The sequence below is a fragment of the Cornus florida genome, unplaced genomic scaffold, assembly GCF_030987335.1.
Source record: "Cornus florida cultivar Cherokee Brave unplaced genomic scaffold, ASM3098733v1 CherokeeBrave_3.0.0_Hap2_Chr08, whole genome shotgun sequence".
In the NCBI taxonomy this organism is placed as follows: domain Eukaryota; kingdom Viridiplantae; phylum Streptophyta; class Magnoliopsida; order Cornales; family Cornaceae; genus Cornus; species Cornus florida.
In genome coordinates, this window is record NW_026775578.1 from 95,074,049 (window position 1) to 95,094,731 (window position 20,683).

At 35.0% G+C, this 20,683-nt stretch overlaps 1 protein-coding gene across 1 annotated transcript in view; it reads left to right on the top strand.

The window, feature by feature from the left end:
* The window catches only part of LOC132268289 (uncharacterized), a 30,000-nt gene extending 17,815 nt beyond the window's left edge, over positions 1 to 12,185 (top strand). The window contains exon 2 of the mRNA XM_059769120.1: positions 11,893 to 12,185. Within this exon, the coding sequence (XP_059625103.1) occupies positions 11,893 to 12,019 (127 nt within the window). The 3' untranslated portion in view covers positions 12,020 to 12,185. The remainder of the gene's footprint in view (positions 1 to 11,892) is intronic.
* The last annotated feature ends 8,498 nt before the right edge of the window (positions 12,186 to 20,683 follow it).

Consider the following 20,683-nt stretch of genomic DNA (forward strand, 5'->3'; position numbering starts at 1 on the left):
TTCTCATGCTTAAGAGTCAAATGCCATGACGATGATAGGGAGTAATTGCATACGACGGCTCTCGCAATATATCTCAACCTAACGCGGATCCAGTTCAAGTCTTAATTAATTATGAGTCCATCCATAATTACTGACTATGAACAATTTATGATTACTATTTATATATTATGCATTGATTGCCATCACTTACATATATATATAAATATTTCTTGTAATCACAGGAACACTATCAATTTCATAGTGAATCGAAACATAATACATTGAATTCACCAATTATATAAATCATAAATATTTCAGATATGTCAGGAACATATGTCACTATAATCCAGATGGGAATTTGCTATGCCAGGGCATATAAATCCCAACAGTTTTGGTAGGAATAATATGCTTAAATTTGGGGTTACCATGTTTCCAGAAGAGGTAAATTTGAAATCAGGGTCACTCTGTGTCATTGGAGCAGGTAAAAGCGTGTTAAGGTTTTCAGACCACATTTTTCCTGTTCTCGGACTCAACTCTCAATAATCTTATACTTAATGGGAGTTGGAATTTGAAGTGGTTGCGCGATGAAATTTTCAATCCTCTCAAGCAATATGTTTCTAATATTCTTCTACCTAATAGAGAAGACAGGTTGTTATGGGATGGGGGCACCTTTTCTTTCAAGAAAGCCTGGTTTAGTTGCCAAGGACCTATTAAAGAAGTGAACTCGTATAATTTATGTGGGGTAAGGCTAGACCTCGGTGGTCTGTTCATGGGGTCTTTGTCTTCCAAGATAGACTTCCCACTATGGTCATTCTGCAGAGAGATATTCTACTAGCTTCGATATGTACTAATTGTAAAGCTGAGTGATACTAGGGATCGTGTTTTTGTTACTTGTCCATTTGCTAGGGAATTGTGGTGTTGGTTGGGAGATACCTTAGGTCATAGTTGTTAAAGGCGCCGGAGGCGCGCGCCTGAGTCGCAAGGAGCCTCCAGGCGCCTCCATGTCGCCTCCAATGGCTTAAGGCGCTGGGGTTGAATAGGGCGGCCGCCTTTGTATAACAGGCGCAAGGCCACAGGCGCACAGAAGGCGCGCCTCTTGAAAAAGGGAACTTTTTTATAGTTGTTTTGTTTTTTTTCCGGTTTTGTATTCTTTATTATTTGTTTATTATTACTTTTTATTTGTTTATTACACAACTTACGAGTTACAAAACGAAAAAATAAAAAGAAAACCAAAAGTAAAAGTGGAAAGAGACAGATCTGCCGGCAGCGAAGGCGATATCTGCGAAGCTCTCGGATCTGCTGGCTCTCTCAGTCTCGGTCCTCTCGGATCTGCCGGTCAGTTCACCTTCTCTCTCTCCTTTCCTCCTCTCCTCCTTCTCTCTCTTCTCTTCTCATCGAATCTTTGTCAGATTTTTTTTTTCTCTCTTCTTCTTTTCTTCTTCTCTTCTTCTTCTTCTTCTTCTTCTTCTTCTTCTTCTCTCTTCTTCTCCTCCTTCTCTCTCTTCTTATTCTCTCTTCTCTTCTCTCGTCAGAATGTCAGATTTTTTTTTTTCTACTCTCTTATTCTTTTCTTCTTCTTCTTCTTCTCCTCCTCCTCTCTTCTTCTTCTCTCTTATCTTCTCTCGTCAGAATGTCAGATTGTTTTTTCTTTTTTTCTTTTTTTTTTTTTCTTCTTCTTCTCTCGGCTCTCTCTTCTTTCAGTTCTTCTTCTCTCGGCTCTTTCTTCTTTGAGTTCTTTCCTTTTGCTTTTGGCAGATTTTTTTAATTTATTTTTATGCTTGTCTAGAATCTGGATGATGTTGGTCCTCTGTTTTTTTGAGGGTTTTTGCGTAGTTGTTGTTTCTGTAGATTAGTGCCTTACTGCCTTGCATGTGTTTGGTGATGCGCCTGATTGATTTTGTTTACTCCTTATTAAGACAGATTAAAACAGATAATAGAGATATACCTAATCAATCAATCATGGTGCTTATAAAAAATTAGATTGATTTGATTTGAAAATATAGCACATCCTTGATCCTTGTGGTTTTTGCAAGATAAATTCATAATTTCTATTTAATGCATCCAAACATGGTGCTTGCAACTTGCAAAAATGTTTTATTCGTGCTTAATTAGTGCTTAAGGAAAATTAGATTTGATTTAAAAGAAGTAATAGCACATCCATGTGATTTTTGCAAGATGAACTCAAATTTTCTAGCATCCAAACATTATTGCAATCTTTATATATACTATTGCATCTTTAATACTTTATTAGGTGGGTTTTTTTTTTTTTTTTTTTTTTTTTTCAACGTGCGCCTTACTTCAGTCGGGCGCGCGCCTCGCCTTGCGCCTCAGGCTCCAGGAGGCATTTGCGCTTTTGTGCGCCTTGAGCCTTTAACAACTATGCCTTAGGTTGGGATGTGAATCATTTTTCTGCAAGTCTGTGTTTTTTTGATTTGGTGGTGTGGTTCAGACAACACTCTAATAAGCCTTTCCGGTGTATATTGGTGGCTGCATTGTGGGGTATATGGCAAGAGAGAAATGGTAGGCTACATGGTTCAACTTCAAGATCTCCCCAGGAGGTAGCTAGATAGAGTTTATTTGAGATCATTGATGTTACTAATGTTTCACTCCAAGATTTGCTTCAGTAGGTTCTGGATTTTGGTGTTCTTTTTGTACTCGAAATGGGTTTACTCCTTATATGTTTCTTGTAATGGCTAATCGCTATTTGTTTGGCTCCATTCTGAGGGTATGCCCTCTGTGCACCTGTATTTGATTTTTCCATGTATACAACACCAATTATTTAAAAAAAAAAAAAAAAACTCTCATTATCCTCCACCGACCCATAGACACCGGATAATGCCCATTTAAAACCATCCTCCTCCATCACAAAAGCACATGAGATGGAGAATCTCCCTCTCCACACCTCCACCCTTGCCATCTATCTCCTATCCCACATTAAAAAATTGTTAATGTGCTCACCCATAACTCATGCATATATCAACTATCTAAATAACATACAAAACTACTTTGAATACTTTGCCTTCTCCTCCTTTTTGTCATAGAAATGACAATAAGCATGAGAATACAATAAGGATGGACTAAATAGATAATTTTCTTGGGGTGAATTACTAAATAGATAGTTCATTGGTATGAAATTTAAATACGTGCACAATTTGAATAATCAAAATTTAGTCCGTTACGTTTACTAAATTCTATTGATTTGCAAAACTAGGAGCATGATTAAAGAAACATGTATATAACACAAACTTTAAAACATAATACTATGCTGATAAACATATAATAGTAGAAATTAGGATTAATTTCAATGGCACTCCCTTAGGTTTGGACAAATCTCACACTGAAACACCTTTCGAAATTACTATCACTCACATTACAATCGCTTGGTCCGTCTTTCACTCACACCCCAAGCGTCACTTTTCAGGAGTGTCAGAGCACTTTTGACATGTAAAATGACATTGTTACCCTTTTGACTTTGTGTTGACTTATTAAAGGATTTTTTAATGTATAAAATGACATTTATGCCCCTATTGAACCGGTGAAATATGTTGAGCAAATATCCCTTTCTCCCTCTTCTGCGTATAATCCAAAACACCCCAAGAAGCATGGGTTTTGAAATCTCAAATCTCCCAAGTTATTTTGACATCTAAATTCAATGATAAGCTATTATAATGATATATTTTAGTTCAATTATATTACAAAAGAAGAAAAAAAAACCTGTGTTAAAATCAGTTACAAGCACCTAACATCTCCTTATCATAATTCAGAAGCAATTTCGTTGTACATGAAAATTATGACACAAGCTAAATTTTTTGCAATCCACCCCAAAAAAGCTCAGGAAGAGCTTTATCACACTCAACTTGAGCATTCTTTGATGTCTTACAAAAACAAGCGAGCCCGAAAATAAAAAACCTTAATTTCTTTTTCTCCAAAATCCATCTTGGAACCTCGCGAACGCTCCTTATTAAATCTCACATACAGTTGCAAATTCCTATACCCCGTTAATACATATCTATCAATATGGTCATCGAACTTCTCATATAGTGCTGGAATTGTGAAATTGGATAGATGAGGGCGGGATGGTAATAGAATTGAGAATTCCAAATTCATTCCAGAATCGCCGGCCTTGGTTTCTCTCACCAAACTCCACCACCAAAATCCACCCATGCGCATACCTGAATAAGAGAAGAAAATACTAGACGAGCTCGGACTCGCAATTTACTCACGGACCGAGTCATCTACTTCAATGGAATTTTTACACTAATCTTCAACAATTACTTCAAATCAGTGATATACATGCACGTGTATGTATATATATATATATGTACGCCAGTCAGCCGGTGCCGAGGCCTTACGGGCTTCTCTGTAACGACCCGAAACCAGGGGTCCGAATCGCTATTTGGGTCCTTACCCGAACCCGAGGTCATCTAAGGGCATTACCGTCCCATCTAATATCAATACATAATACATATACGTCACCCCAAGACTCACAGTACCTCATATCTCTAACATCACAAAAGACTTACAAATGCAGGTGGATAAGGCTACGTCGACCGCCACTTCCTTTCCAAGACCTGAAAAATATAATAATATAATGGGGTGAGCACAACGGCTCAGTAGAAGTCGCCTAAGGCGTCAGCTTTGGACTCCCTTGAGTCACGTAACACATAAAGGGAATAAAGAAACTGGGAACATGCATTGGGAGTCTATATAATAATATTTGCATTACGAACATGCATTTATCTGAACAACACCACAATGCATTTCAACAATATATCATGTATGATATGAATGCAATGCACCCCTTCCCGTGCTTGGTCTCTACCGACCTAACTTCCAATTTTCGAAAATTGTTAACTGACTTTACCGAGACGAGATTGATAGCCATCTCTGGTTCCAAATCCGGCAACCGTTTTGGGCCTAGTAGCAACTTTTTCACGCCCTACACCAGGCCGCGCTCCCTCTAGGTCAAACTAGCTCCGGACTCGCAAAATCTGGTTCATTTTAGAAAAACTTCCCATTTCAAATAAAAACTTTTCTTTTGCAAAACTTCCCTTTCCAAAACCATTTCAAAACCCCTTTCCTTGCTATGCCATGAGATGCAACATTATTCATACTATTAACCGCAAAGTCATTAGAGCAACACTAATAATACCAACATGGCATTTACAATTCCATGGGTGTAGACAAAGTATTTTAACACAAATTTTCAATAATCATGCTCATCAAGTAATCATAATAACACAATAGCATGTTATCAACTTACACATCAATATAATTTCCACATAACAAAGTCATACATGCCTTTTTCACAAAATAGAAATTAAATCATACTTTAACACTTAAACATGTTATTAACACCAACAAGGCAACAATATCATTTCATATATACAAATTTCAAAACTTTAAAGAAAGAAAATATAGAATTTCTCAAATAAAGACAAAGCTTGAGATGTTAGGAAGACCCCTACCTCAAATGGAGAACAAACCAAGCAAAGCCCCAAAACAGCCCCAAGAACCCCAAAATTCGAAATCCCAAAGGTGCTCCAAACTAAAATTTGCCCCGATCAAAACAGAGCCCTCGTCGTGCTCGTCAACTTTGTCTTCAGTGACAGAGTCTAATTCCCAATAATGTAGCTTAGATCTAAGCTTAAATGGAAGGGAAAAAAAAGTATATAGAGGAGAAGAGATACTGACGTGAAAATGGGAAAGAAGTGGAGTATGTAATAAGTAAAGGTCATTTGGTAAAGCTTATAATGGTGGTGGGTCCCTTAGCTTATAAAATATCTCACTTTATAACATTAAAATTACATATACACTAAACATAATACCACCATACATTTAAACATAATCATATAAATATAAGCATCCAATAAAAATGAATGAAATGCAACCAACCCAAAACACAATCCCCGTGCTCAACAACTCTAGTTCGGGTACCACGGGTCCCACTTGGAACCTCCTGGCCTGAAAAACAGAAAAATGCCGAAATGGCAACCAATGCATTTCCAAGAGTCCTGAATTTAAGGAAATGTCCCAACCAACTCTTGGAACACACCCGACATACTTTACGGTGTCCAGCACGCAAAACGAGACAAGATAGAAATAACCCCGAAAAATCAAAAAAATCCAGAAAATGGAAAATAGGAAAAATCAGGATCATTACATTCTCCCCTTCACCACCAGCGCATGTAAGTGCAGAAGAGATCGTCCTCGATCCGATCCGATCTAGTGAAAAGTCCCCGACAGGCTGCGGGCATCGATCCATCCAAACAGTAACCACTCTGTTGCTTTTTTTTTTCTTTTTTTTTTTTGTTCTTTACCTTTTGGGAATTTCCCACGAGTTTACATTTTTTTTTCTTCTTTAAATTGGCTGTGACTTACTTAATTATAAATCTATGTATATATATAGATATATATATATATATATATATATATATATATATATATATATATAATTGTTGTATATATGAATACAGGAAGCTCATGTTTTTAGTGAGGTGAGAGAAATGAAGAGTTTTGACTTTTGGGGTTTAAATATTGAGGGTAAAATAGTTATTTTATGGTGCTCATATTTTGAAATAAAAAATTAAGGGTAAAATTGTCTTTTTTTAAGTTCTCAACGGTTTCAGTGACAGAAAAGCAAAATTGGACCTAAGTGATAGTAATTTTCGAAAGATGTTTCAAGGTGATATTTGTCCAAACCTAAGGAGGGTGTCACTGAAATTAACCTTAGAGATTATCCTAATTTCCTCCGCCACTACTAGTTGTGCTACCACCATCACCACCACCAAGACGACGAAGTTGTTCTTTAACCCAACACACATCGCAATGTAAGTTTTGCATGTACTTGACCTATTTGATTTATATATATATACAACCCAATTAATACACCCAATCAAACCCAGAACATCTATTTAGCTCATATGTATATACGTTTGTGTGCATATATGTAGAGAGAGAGAATAGGTGTTCTAATGTATTGGATTGTGTTGAATTATTATTATTATTATTTTATCCCTTTTTGTGTGATGGATGGATAGATGGATTGGAGATGATGGATGGTTGACATTAAACAAATGCAGTGAACAATTAAAGGTGTGCTGCCATCGGTGGATCCATGGTTGGCTCTTAGGCTTGTTCCGGTCAATCCTTTTGACAATTTCATTAGAGCAGCTAGGTGTTAGGAGAAGAAGTCATCGGAAACATGGAGGTTAGCAGGATAAGCAAGGAGAGTTACTGAAAAATACCTTTTCAGAGCTGGCGAAGCACTAGCTTCAAGGGGCCATGGTCTGGTAACTAATTTGAGTTTAAATCAATTTAAATTCCTTAATAATATCAGAGTTTGATAGCAATGAAATGATTTGTAGCTTCAATTTGTGAAGAAGACGACTTTGTGATTGGCTACAATGGAGGACGTGTTTGTGAAGAAGACTGTATGTTCGGCCACAATGTAAGGGCCCTGAGAAAGCTGACGATGTTTGCGCTCAATTAGGAGAGAAGAAAAGACCCAGATGCGAACCAAAACCCCAGAAGCATCGAGCGCAAAGTATCAAATAAAGCCACAGCATACATAGCATGGAGGAGAGCTGCTTGGTCGATTGATTAGACCTTGTGGAAATAAAAAGGTTCAGTTCGTTGAGATGTTTGTGTGCAACGAATGCTCTTAGCTCATTGGGAAACGGGTTGACAGGCGGTAAAGTCATCATCATGAGAGGTGAGACACATTTCTGTGGTGTCTAGATGAATTAGTCTTTTCAATGGCGTCAAAGTTTGTCGTGTGTCAGTGTGTCCATATTCAGCCAGAATTTAGTCGTGGTTTGCTCAAGACGACTAATGTCATTCGGCATAGATTGTCCTCATGGTTCAATGGGAAAACATTGAGGTGGTGCTTCATCCCTTTCTTCCTCTTCACCTTTGTCTTCGTCTCCACTTTCATCACTTGAACCAATGTCCATGTGAGATTGACATTGTATCTAGGGAGATGTAAGATGGATTTGTTAATCAAAGAGCTATCAGTGTCACCCTTTTCCTTTGCAACTTTCTCAATATCGTCAAAGAAGGGATCGGAATAATCTTGTAAAATTCAACTAATAAGCTTAGGAGAAGGAAGGGACTTCCCCCTTAGCAGACTACATACCATTCATGGTCATGAGTCAAACAATGGAGAGGCGAAAAGATCAATGGGGTTGTTGTTGGCAAGAAAGTAGACATACTCCAACATTTGTTCATGAGTTCAGCATGGTCCTTTTGATCAATGTTTTGAGCAAGGATCTTGTTCAGCACTTGTTATTTCGGTTTAAAGTAGACGGCCTTAAACTTGTTAAAGTCGAAAATGGGTCTTTGGCAAAGTAAGGCATTAATTTGTTGTGTGATTTTGCCAACAACAGAATCATGCCACCGAGGGGGTTTGAGTTGGTAAACATGGAAGAGATGATATCGGTGTTGACCATTTTGGGAACCCCATTATAGTGGGTTTTCGAGGAGAGGTTCTTGGTGTTGACATCGTGCATGTTGGCATGGAAATACAAATGGGTGTACTATATGGCTTTTTGGAATGTCACACAAAATTGGAAACTAACCCCGTGATGAGAAATTTGATTCATGATGTACCATCCGTTCTTTAACAAGAGGTGGTCTTAAAAAATAGGTCTTGTGGCGTTACTTTGATTTTTTATTTTTATTTTTATTTTTATTTTTTGTGAAGAGGACCGGAGGTGAAAGTAGAAGATGAAGATGTGCCTTCTCCATCAACCTCGGCTATTATGCCGGTTTTGTGTTCTTGCTACCACCGACTCTAGTGTCGGTCATGATTGCAACAATAGCTAAGATCCAAAGTGTGAATGCCATCGATGCTTAGAGAGAGGGATTAGGTGTAGTAGAGAAACAGTGGTTGAGAATTCTAGAGTGAAAGCGCTTCACAGAGACAGAGCGCTCAAGGGTTTGTGTGAGAAATTTGAAGAGAGCGAGACTGGAGAAATATGAGATAGAAGAAATATGTAAAGGCTTGAATGAGATTGATAATATGTGAAGGCTTAAACACTCGTTCACAGGTTTGGTATTTATGTACTAAGAACAGCACATGTTAATATCACAAGAAAGGAAACTGAATAAAATCATTACATATTCTATGCCTAGGCATATGCGTAAATGAAGTCAAATCCTATTATTCTACCCTAATATATCTCGGCTAACACTCCCCTTCAAGTTGGTGTTTGAATATCTGAGACGCCCAACTTGGATAATTCATCCTCAAACACGGTCTTTATAAATAGGGTTAAAATTATAAAAACCCCTTATTTTCAAAAACATTCTTATAACCCCCTGTCCTAACAAATAACCCCCGCAACTAACAAAAATGATAAATTTACCCCCCTCCTTGATGGAACTGTTAAGTGACACGTGAAATGACAAATTTGAGCTCCATGTAAAATATTAATTTAAAATCCTTTTTATGTATTTTACTGTGGAGTGACATGTCAGAGCTAGGGACCACCAAGGAGTAAGTTGACTAGTCAACAACCCACATGGATCAAAGCCGAAGGTCGGGGCCTAATTCGCCAAGAGCCACGGTCTGGGCTTGCTAAAGGGACCTGGGTCCAGCAGTGTTGGCCAACCCCTACATGCATGGGCCGGGCCCATCCTCACTGTGTAATTCAAATAGGAGGAGTACTATTCATTGTAATCCCCTTATGCAAACTTGTACTATAAGGAAACAAATACTGTAAGGAATATTCTCGAGGGACAAGCAATGCGAGTCCTGCACATATTCAACCTCTGTAAATCATTATAAATAGAGGCGTAGCCCTCCCAATAAAGAGCAATTTTTCTGCTAGTATTGTTTCATTAATCATCTTATTCTTGAGAGTATTGCAAGGTTCTTTGACTTTTCCAAGTTGAACAAATTTTTGCACATGCATTTACCTTAACAGATACATATGTGTGTGTGTTGGTTCTCTCTCTCACCTTGTTCGTCCTTGTCGTGATTCCGACGACAGACTCCGATCACGGCCACCCCCTGAACTAAGCTACACAAAACCATCTTTCTTTTATCTCCAACTCTTCTTCCATGTGGTGTCACTACTCTCTCAACCCCACCTCCATTCACACCCCAACCCACTCTTTCTTCTTCAACCCAAACCAACCCCACCATGCCCCCCCTTTTCAGTTCAATCTCCGACAATGCCGACAACATCTCTATGTGATTCGATCGAAAAGAACAAGTCTTTCTACCATATACTAGTTTGAATCATCTTTATATGTAATTCGGGGTTTCGATTCTTTGTTGATCGTTTTTAATTGGTGATTGACTTGGGTTTTAAATTATTGTGATTGATTTGGGTTTAAGTAGTGATTGTAGTTGAGAAGTTATGAGAGAAGAATTTCAAAAGAGTTTTATTTTTTTATGGGTTGTCAAATGATATGTTTTTGTGTATATATGTAGAATACCCATTTGGTTATAATATATATACAACCCAATCAAACCCAGAATACACAGAACACTCATTTGGTTACCTTTTAAAAATTGGTTGCACAGAGATCGTACAATTGTCATCAAGCAATTAGAATGATAGTTTGGTCATATTATAGTTAATAAGGTTGCACGTGACCGTCACGTGCTTGTCTCCTATTAGTTTTAGATGCCAAACAAATGGAATGGGGTGATATGATATATTTTTGAAAACTAATAGGGGTGATATGATAGTTTATTTTGTACAGAGGGTTATCAGACTATATTTGAAAAGAAGAAGGGGGTTTTATGATTGTAACCCTTATAAATATATAGCCAACGACTATGTTAAGCTGCATTAAATTGACTAGCCAAGACATAGCCTTGGTGTTTTCTCCAAACCACCGTGGATATGTCTTGTCTGACTCAATCGATCGGTGTCTTCTCAAACCATAAACCATTAACAATGTATCCTCAGACCACAAGCAACCAAGTAACCAACGACGTCTCCTCAGACTGTGAACAACCATTACTTGTTTCAGACCATTTCCCTTCGTAAACATGTTTGAAATATGTAGATGGAAGAATAAACAATATCTCCTTTAGACCATTCCCCTTAATACACATGTTTAAAATATGTAGATGAAAGAATCAATGTCCCCTTAGACCATAAATAATCAATAGTATCTCCTCAGACCATTAACCTTCATACACATGTTAAAAAATATATAGATGGAAGAATCACCAATGTCTCCTTAGACCACAAGCCATTTGCAATGTCTCCTTAGACTGTTCCTAAATGGTTGGTGCCGAATTTGCAACCTTGACTCCGATACCAAGAAGAAATACATGATAGAAGAAATAAAGAGAAATATGTGAAGGCTTGAATGAGATTAATACTATGTAAAGGCTTGAATAAGGCTTAGACACTCATTCATAGATGTGGTATTTATATACTAAAAAAGAGCACATGGTAAATAAAGTCAAATTATTGCATATTCTATGTCTAGACATATGCGTAAATAAAGTCAAATCCCATAATTCTAGCTCATCAGATCTCGGCCAATATAATAAGTTACAGCCATGATTGTAGCCTATCATTTCTCGGCTAACAGATTTATCTATGGCTGCAACAAAGATGATGAAATTTTAGGTCACAAATTTGTCATCTGTGCAGTTCTTTATTTGGAAACTAATTTGAAATTGGAGATGTTATCTTAAACTGTATATTTTCTCATGAAAATATTTTCCTTGAAGTTTGTTCTGTTACTATATTCAGGTAGGTTTGCTTTGTTCCACAATAGCATGAAATTATGTGCATAGATAACACCATAAAATTTTACCAGTCTTTCTTGTTATGCTAGTTGATGCTTTTGCACCTTGTTCGTTGATATGTTCTTACAAATTTACAGAACCAGAGTTTTTGCTAGTTGATGCTTTTTGCAACTTTTCTTTTCCTGTTGAAGGTACTACGAATTGGGACCTGATGATCCTCCCTATGCTGCCAAGTTCTATGATTGTTGTGGAGCGGAGGAGCCTGATGCATCTGGCTGCACTACCAGTTTCCATGTTTCTTATGATGATGACTTATGAAGTATTCCTCTTCTTCACAACTCAATCTTTACTGTAGATTAAATATTTACAAAGATACGACTATACTCTCTCCTGAATATAAATATTTTTCTTCTTTTGTAATTGGTAGTCTTTTTGTTTATTATATGTAACATTGGAGGACTTGTTATGCATTTTAGATGCTTCATTTTCCCGGTATTGAAGTATTAGGATGATTTAAGCATTTGTGGGCCCACTCTAGCTTTGTGTGGTCCCGTGGTTGAATGATCAAATCATAGTGAGAGTGACACCATGGATCGGTGAAACTATATCTGCGCGATCTATCTTGGCTACCATTGACTGCATTTCTGCTGTGCCTGGGCCTCGGTACAATAATATGTTCACTCATAGAAAACCTGGCTCTATCCCCTCGGGTAAATTTTATGCATAGCACTCAAAATAATGACTGGTTGTCTTAGGTTATATGGAATTTCCTCTCTGTTTCTTTCTTTACCATTTCTTTGCTGCTAAAGGGTGTAATTTGTAGTCTTAGTTGGGAGCCTAGGTTGTGAGGTCTCAGCTGATAATTGCTTCCGCGGGGGCACGCTAGTTGGCCTTCCACGTGCTTGTCATGGTTTGAGAGATGTCGTGTGCCATATTTTGCGACTCTTGTGGTTGCATGTCATTGGCATTTTCATGCGTATAGGGTTATTCCTCCTTTTATATATATGTATATGTGTGTGTGTGTGAAAAATATGGTAAATTAGTTATTTTCAGTTATGTTCCTCAAGTTTGGGTGAAGTTTTAGGCAAAAAGATTTAGTTTGTGTATAGGTTGGGCAAAAAGTTGTATCGACCCACTGCTGTGATGGGGTAACCCTAGTGTCGTCAATCGTTTTTTTACTTATGAGGCAACATCCAATCGACAAATGGTACTAAGTTGTGTGTACAAGTGGTTTGACACTGAGTGCTATTATTAGGCTTGTAAATGAGCGATGTGCTGCCATATTGTGGATTGAGCAATATGGTTGTTTTACTTGGGCGTGCATTGCTTGCTTGTTTGCTCTGTGTGCAATGAATTGTGATGCTTGTGATTCGGTGTGCATAAAAAACTGTTGAAATCGGCAAAACAAACCTCGTCGGACTGAACAAATTTGTATGGTTTGGTCCGGTTCCGGTTTCTAAAAATTAAAGAATTGTTTATAACCGTTCCGTTTCGATTTACTAAAAAAGAACCATCTAACATATATATGTATATTAATTGTAGTATAATACAAATGTTCAACTTTTATTTGTAGCATGGTTCACAGTTGTGGTTGCGGTGGTGGCGATTACGGTGTAACAGAATTGGGGTGTAATAGAATTGGGGCCTTAACACGGTGTAATCGAATTGGGTCCAGTTAAGGTGATCAGTATCTAAACATTTTATAACATAATTTAATAGAGATGGATTTTGAATAAACTTTAGAAATTTTTATTTAATTTTTGAAGATCATTTAACATAAATAATAACATATTCATTAATAATGGCGGATGTCTTCGATGTTATATTTTTTACAAAATTAATTAATAAAGTAAACTCAATTATGAAATAAATAAAAAGCATATCTATGTTATACTTTTAGCAAAATTAATTACTAAAGTAAACTCAATTATGAAATAAATGAAAAGCATATTTTATATAACATGTGAGAATTAGAAAATAAAAAATGTGATTAGAAAGAAAAAAAAAAATGTGTGAAGGTTCAATTTGTCTTGTGTAACTAACCACTTCATGATTTTTCTGGTCATATATAATAGTTCTTCTTGTAATATATAGTGAACCCACTAACAAACTCATAAATTAAATTGAACGAAATTACCGAATTTGATCCTTATATATACTACTTTATTTTTATATTAATTGTCCACTTCAAAAAATTTGACTTATAAATATATAAAAAAAATATAATTAAAAATAATCTTAAATAATTTAAAAATAAAAGGTGATAGTGAATTAAATTTTTTGAAATTGACAATTAATTTAGGGTTAATTATAACGACACCCCTGAGATTTGATATAATGACAGCGATATATAAGTTGGGCCATTTTTGAACGATGGCACCCCCTTAAGTTTGAAGCATTTAACAAAGACACCCAATTGTCCTAAATTGACATTATTGCCCTTTGAGACATTCAATTACCAATTTATCCAATACAATTATTTTTTTATTGACCAAAATATCCATAAAAAACCAAAATCCTCACTCTCTCTCCCTCCTCTCTGTCTTCACCTTACCACCATATCCACCACCATTATCACAGTTCATCAGCACAACATACACACACACACACACATATAGTATAATATAAGCGCACATAGAGAGAGAAAATTATAATGGATCTCCATCATTACTCAAGTGCATCCAAAGGGAAAAAAAATTGATTCAGCAGAGAAAATATAAATTTTAGCAAACTAAATGGGATATCCTTTTCAAATTTGATTTTTTTTTTATAGAACTTGGGTGGGTTCGTAAAAAAAATTACAACAAAACAGGAATGAAAGCAATCCAAAATTCTTCAAAAAAGTAATATATATATATATATATATATATATATATATATATATATAATACAAACACACATATAACAAAATTTCAGTAGTTAAATTGTCAAGTTGTATATTTTTTTAATGTATCCGCCATTAATGCCAATTTCATTTCAGTAGTTAAATTATCAAGTTGAACATTTTTTTAATGTATCCGCCATTAATGCCAATTTCACAGTAACAAAGCTTCAAAATCATATCCATATCCATCAACATTACCAGAAACCCACACCAAATCAACCTTTAGAAAAACAAAAAAAAACCTCACCCCAACGAATCTTCAAACCACCAATTGTGTCAAGAGTTTTGCACTGGCACATTATTATAATCGGTGGTAAGCAACTCGGATCTGTATTCCCACACAATCGACAGCGGCACACTTTAATTTTTTCTCAAATCAAATCATCGTTGTCTCGCACAGCCTCGTGGACAGCGATTCCACATCCTCTTCGACTCTCTCGACTTTAACACGGCTTCTTTCGGCGACTCAGTCACCGCTTCGGTACCCAGAACTCCAAATTCGACAACTTACATCGGCTCACTGGACTTGGAATCAGCAGTCAGCCAATTTGACGACGACGACGACTCAACCTTCCTCCGACAGCCACCACCACTCGATGCCCTAAACAACGGCGTCGATGTGATACCCCCGGATTTTTGAATGCGGGTTGGCCAAGCCCACGCCCGAATACCCGAGGATATCAAAACAAATTGATAATAAACGAACACAGAGTGCAAAAGAATAAAGAAGAATAAATAAAATGCTGACAAGAAACTAAAATGATAATCTAATAATAAACCTCAGAATATATTTCCATTAATTAATAAACCCTTCTGATACAACTGATCCTCCAAAATACAACTCGGGAATCCATACTGTGTGGACCCCTAGAAAATCCAAACTAAACAAATAACAACAATAACTGTCTAAATCAGGAAACTGAATCATAAAGGAACTTCTATGTAGCATCGAAAGAATGAAGTAGACTGATCCCCGTTCAGCACGAACAACCTCTACTCCTGACGAACACCTGCAAAATAATGGTGGGTCAGGCCCACAAACAAGTTCTACTCTACTACAGTCCAAGCAGAGATCCGATACACGTATACATCCTAGTCAATCCAACAGTAACTAGTAGTCCGTATATATATATATACACACACTAAAGGAACTTCACTAGACTATAGGGTTGTCTCAACCTGAATAGTAGGCAACATGCAAAACGCACATATAGTGGGCATGAGTACCTAGATTTACCAGGGTATACAACTACACTATATCTAGCTACACATCCCTGGCGATATACGCACCCTAACCACTGATCCTGAGACTCAAGCTCATATCATAACACCATACTTATATATATATAATCTAGTAACCATCCTATCCAGTATAAATTAATCCTCCATAAGTCATTCAACTTGTTCAGTTGACCTGACTTGAATATAAGTAGGACTTAACATTTTAGTTAATCCATTCCTTTATATAATAAATTAATCCTTTATAAGTCATTCAACTTGTTCAGCTAACCTGACTTGAATATAAGTAGGACTTAACATTTTAGTTAATCCATTCCCTTATATAATAAATTAATCATCCATAAGTCATTCAACTTGTTCAGCTGAACTGACCTGAATATAAGTAGGACTTAACATTTTAGTTAATCCATTCCCTTATATAAAATAGGTAGGACTTAACTGATAAGTTAATCCGTCCCTAGAATGCCACCGTCCCATATCGGTGCATTAAACCACACAATCCAACAATTGATGTAACAATTAAAGAAATACATCAAACATTCCAGAAATAACTATGATAATATGATATCAAGTTATCACATAATATGAATGACTTATTATTTATTTAAGCTTTCTATATCATATGTCCTACACAAACTGAATATTATACATGATGATATTTTATTATATCGTCAAATAAGCATTCTCCATATCCAATTCATCATACACATTTAATCTCAATTGTTAAAGCATTTTAAAAGATTAAATCCATTCGTTTGTTTAAACCATTCAAATAGCAAACATCGTTATGATTGAGTGTATTTAAATTTATTTAAACCCAAACCTAATCCCTATTTAATGTTCAGGAATCCTAGGCATGTTTCTACGTTCCATTATTCCATAGATATGAAAAATACATAATTCAAACATGTAAAAATTCACACCAGAAACCAAATCAAAATCATACATTTATCAATTCATAACACAAGAACAGATATGAACCAATTTCATAAAAGCCTATGTTTTAATCCAATTAAACATGCATAATTATTTAATTTTATGTGTTTAATAAATTCTGGAATTTCCTAGGCATGTACAGAAACACGAATCAAAGGAAAAGAGATAGAAGAAGAACTTGCCTTAAACTTTCGGATCGAAAGTTTAACTTCTTATTCCTTGATCTTCTCTCTACAAGGTTTTTTTCCTCCTTCTTTCCTTTTCCTCCTTCCCTCTCTAACTCTCTCCCTTTAGAATATATCACGTAAATATTTCTAACCCCCTTTTACAACCTATAGTTATATATTTATAGGCTAAATAAAATAACCCTAACCCTTTTCCCAATCCAACTCAATTTAAAAAAAAATAAATATTAAAATATTAAAAAGGTAAGTAAAATATGTTACGAATCCCCTTTTCTGACCGATATTCCGTTGTTCCATGAATCCACATACATAATAAATAGGGTTAGCAGATGGATGAGCTATTCCTGTTCTTCTCTATCATATCCATGGTTGCGAGCTCTATCTTGTGCCCTATCATTGCTAGTTGCCGTTCACTCTTCATTCGAGGAAAGCGACCGGTATATAATTTATGTATATCTTTATTAAATAAATAAATTATACATATCCTATTATTTATTAATGGATTATTTAATAATACTTAAGTTACCATAATATTATAAAGTAACTTAAAACATAACACGTATCAAAACTATGTATACTTTTATTATTTAAATATAAAACATATACATCTGATTAAATATTACTAACCAAGTTACCATAAAAGTAATTAATAAATTATTTTCCCTTTTATATATTAAAAAGGTAAGTAAAATATGTTACGTATATAATTTATGTATATGTTTATTAAATAAATAAATTATACACATTCCATTATTTATTAATGGATTATCCAATAATACTTAAGTTACCATAATATTATAAAGTAATTTAAAACATAACACGTATCAAATCTATGTATATTTTTATTATTTAAATATCAAACATATACATCAGATTAAATATTATTACCCAAGTTACTATAAAAGTAATTAATAAATTACTTTCCCTTTTATATATGTATATAATATATATCTATATATATACATACACTATCCATGGGTAATAATCCATACACATCCAACCTCCTATCCAAATAGTCCATGGGACCTAATTGGTTGGCCCATTACTACTAACCATAACTATAAAAGAAAAATAAAATAAAATAATAAAAGAAAAGAAAACATTTAATTTATAATTAATTAAAACACCATTTAAGCACATAATCTAATTAAACAATTAACACATAGACAAATACAAATAGTACATAGACACATAATCAAATAATCAAGTAATACCTAATTCAATTAAACATATAAGCAATTAGTCAAATAATTAATTAAATAATTAAAAATACAATTAAAATAAATAAATAAATACCGAGACTATCCTTTTAAAATTAGGGGTATTACAGTCGACCTCTCCCTCATCAAAGCTGCCGACAGATCCGAAAACATTGTCGATTCTTGGTCTCTTCCACCATGACACCATTGATGTCGTTGGATTGCTCCTCCTCTTACCACCACTCTGAACCACTACTCATCACCACCACGGTCGAGTATCTGTTAAACCTTGAAGATGATGATGGGAGGTTTGAGTTGGCAGGCGGAGGGTGTGGAATTGGGTGTGGTAGCGTAGTGGGGGCGGCGTCGATGAGGATGGTGGCGACTAGTACTCTCTTTTCTTCTCCGCTCTTCCACACACACACATATATATATATATATATATATATATATATATATATATATGGGTAATAATGTATATAATGTATATATAAGGGCAATTTTGACTTTTCACAAATTCTGATATTTTACGGGCAATTTTGTCTTTTCAAACGTTTTAAGGGCTTGTTTGGATCAAAATTATCACAAGAAGTGTCTTTGTTCAAAAAATAATTAAATTATATATGACTGTTAATGTGTCAAAGTTTATAGGGTGTCGTTGTAATTAATCTATTAATTTAAGACAACGACATGTAGAGAGATGTGACATGAGAGTTACGACTTGTCACTTATCAGCAATTAGACAACGTTAGTTACGGCTTACGCAAGTGGGGGTCTGTTTGGTGTACAGTTACATTCATAAGTGCTTACAAATCAAGCCCAACATTTGTTTCTACTCTTTTGTGTAGTCTATAATATATATATCGTCTACTACGCGGTCTGAGCCATTTGAAATCAGGTTTATATATATAAATATATTTAGAGTTATAGTGAATTTTACTCGTTTTACTTTTGCAGTTTTTAAATTTCGCGTTAATTATAACTTAATTACTACCGAAGTTACAAGGCGAGTGACATGTGCATAAGAGTTAAAAAAATTAAGCATAATTATTTGACCGGATATATTTAATTGGTCATTAATGCAATAGGTATTGAAGTGAAGCGTCTCACTTTGTTATACATGATATGCATTTGACAAATTAAAAGCATTTAATTAAGAAATTTTGTCCAACTTCTTGACTCTAAAATTATTTTTCTACGGCTTTATTATAAAGTTCCGGTAATTTTGTTTTCTCACTTGAGTCATTTTAACTTCGCAACATTTATATATACGTACAAACATAAGGGTGCGTTTAATAACATTTTTGTCTTTTACTTTTGCAATCGCAAAGAAATAGAAACAAAATTTTGTTTTTCAAAATAAAAACAGAAAGCAAAAATAACATTTAGTAACATTTGTTGTTGCCACAATTTTAATAACAAAAAACAAAAAGTGTTTAGTAAAACATTTGTTACAAATTTTTTTTTTTTTTGGAATTTTTTTTAGTTTATTTTTTCATTCATCTATCAAAATCTAACTTTCAATCACAATAAAGAAACTACCATCCTAGAATCTTTTAATCCCAACAAATCTGAAAAAAAAAAAAAAAAAAAAAAATTCACCCATACATATACAACAATCAGAAAAACAAAAATAAAATAAAATAAAATACAGGACAAGGTACCAGCGTAAAGTTGTATAATGTATATATATAAAATATAAAAATAGATTTTATATATAGATATATATTAATAACACATCTGAAAACAAATGCTATTCTTAAACAAATTATCAACCCATCTTAGATCTGTTGAATTGAGGAGAGAGACTGAGATAGTAGTAAGGACTTTCTGAGTGAGAGAGAGAGAGATAGAGAGAGACGTGTTGTTTGGTTGTAGAAAATGAGCCCCTGTGATGAAGAGTCGAAGAGAGAAGAGAGAACAGTGAAAAAAGTATTAATGGAAGAGTAAAGAGATTAATGAAATAGTAAAGAGGAGTAGTGTAAGTTGGTGCGTAAAAAACGAGACAAACAGTGATGAAAACGTTTTCTCTGCAGTACATAAGAAATATTATTTTGATGTTTTCTCTTTCTTTTATAAAAATGAGAAATATTTTTTATTATAAAAAAATAAAAAAAATTATTAAACCTAATTTTTATATTTGTTTCTTTTTTTTTATGAATTGACAATGAAAAATAAAAATATTTTCCTTTTACTAAACACCCTAAATTTGTGTGTTAAATATGGATATAGACATGGAATAAAACGCTGGCACCCTGCATCCATACGGCCCTGCTCAATTTAGAAAGATTTGACTTGGTAGGTTGGCGTGGTAGAGATTTGCACTTTCTGGTTAGGTTCGAGGGATAAAAAAAAAAAAACAAAAAAAAGAAAAGTCAGGCTGTCAAAGGAACAGAGTTGGGTTGCGATGTGTTGGTCCTGCAAAGAGCATCATCATCACCATGCATGCATATAAATAATTAGGTACCAGCAACTCCTATTAATTCTTCAGCTTTGTCTTAACCTCGGCTGGCCCACCACACTGTGGGCCCATTAGATC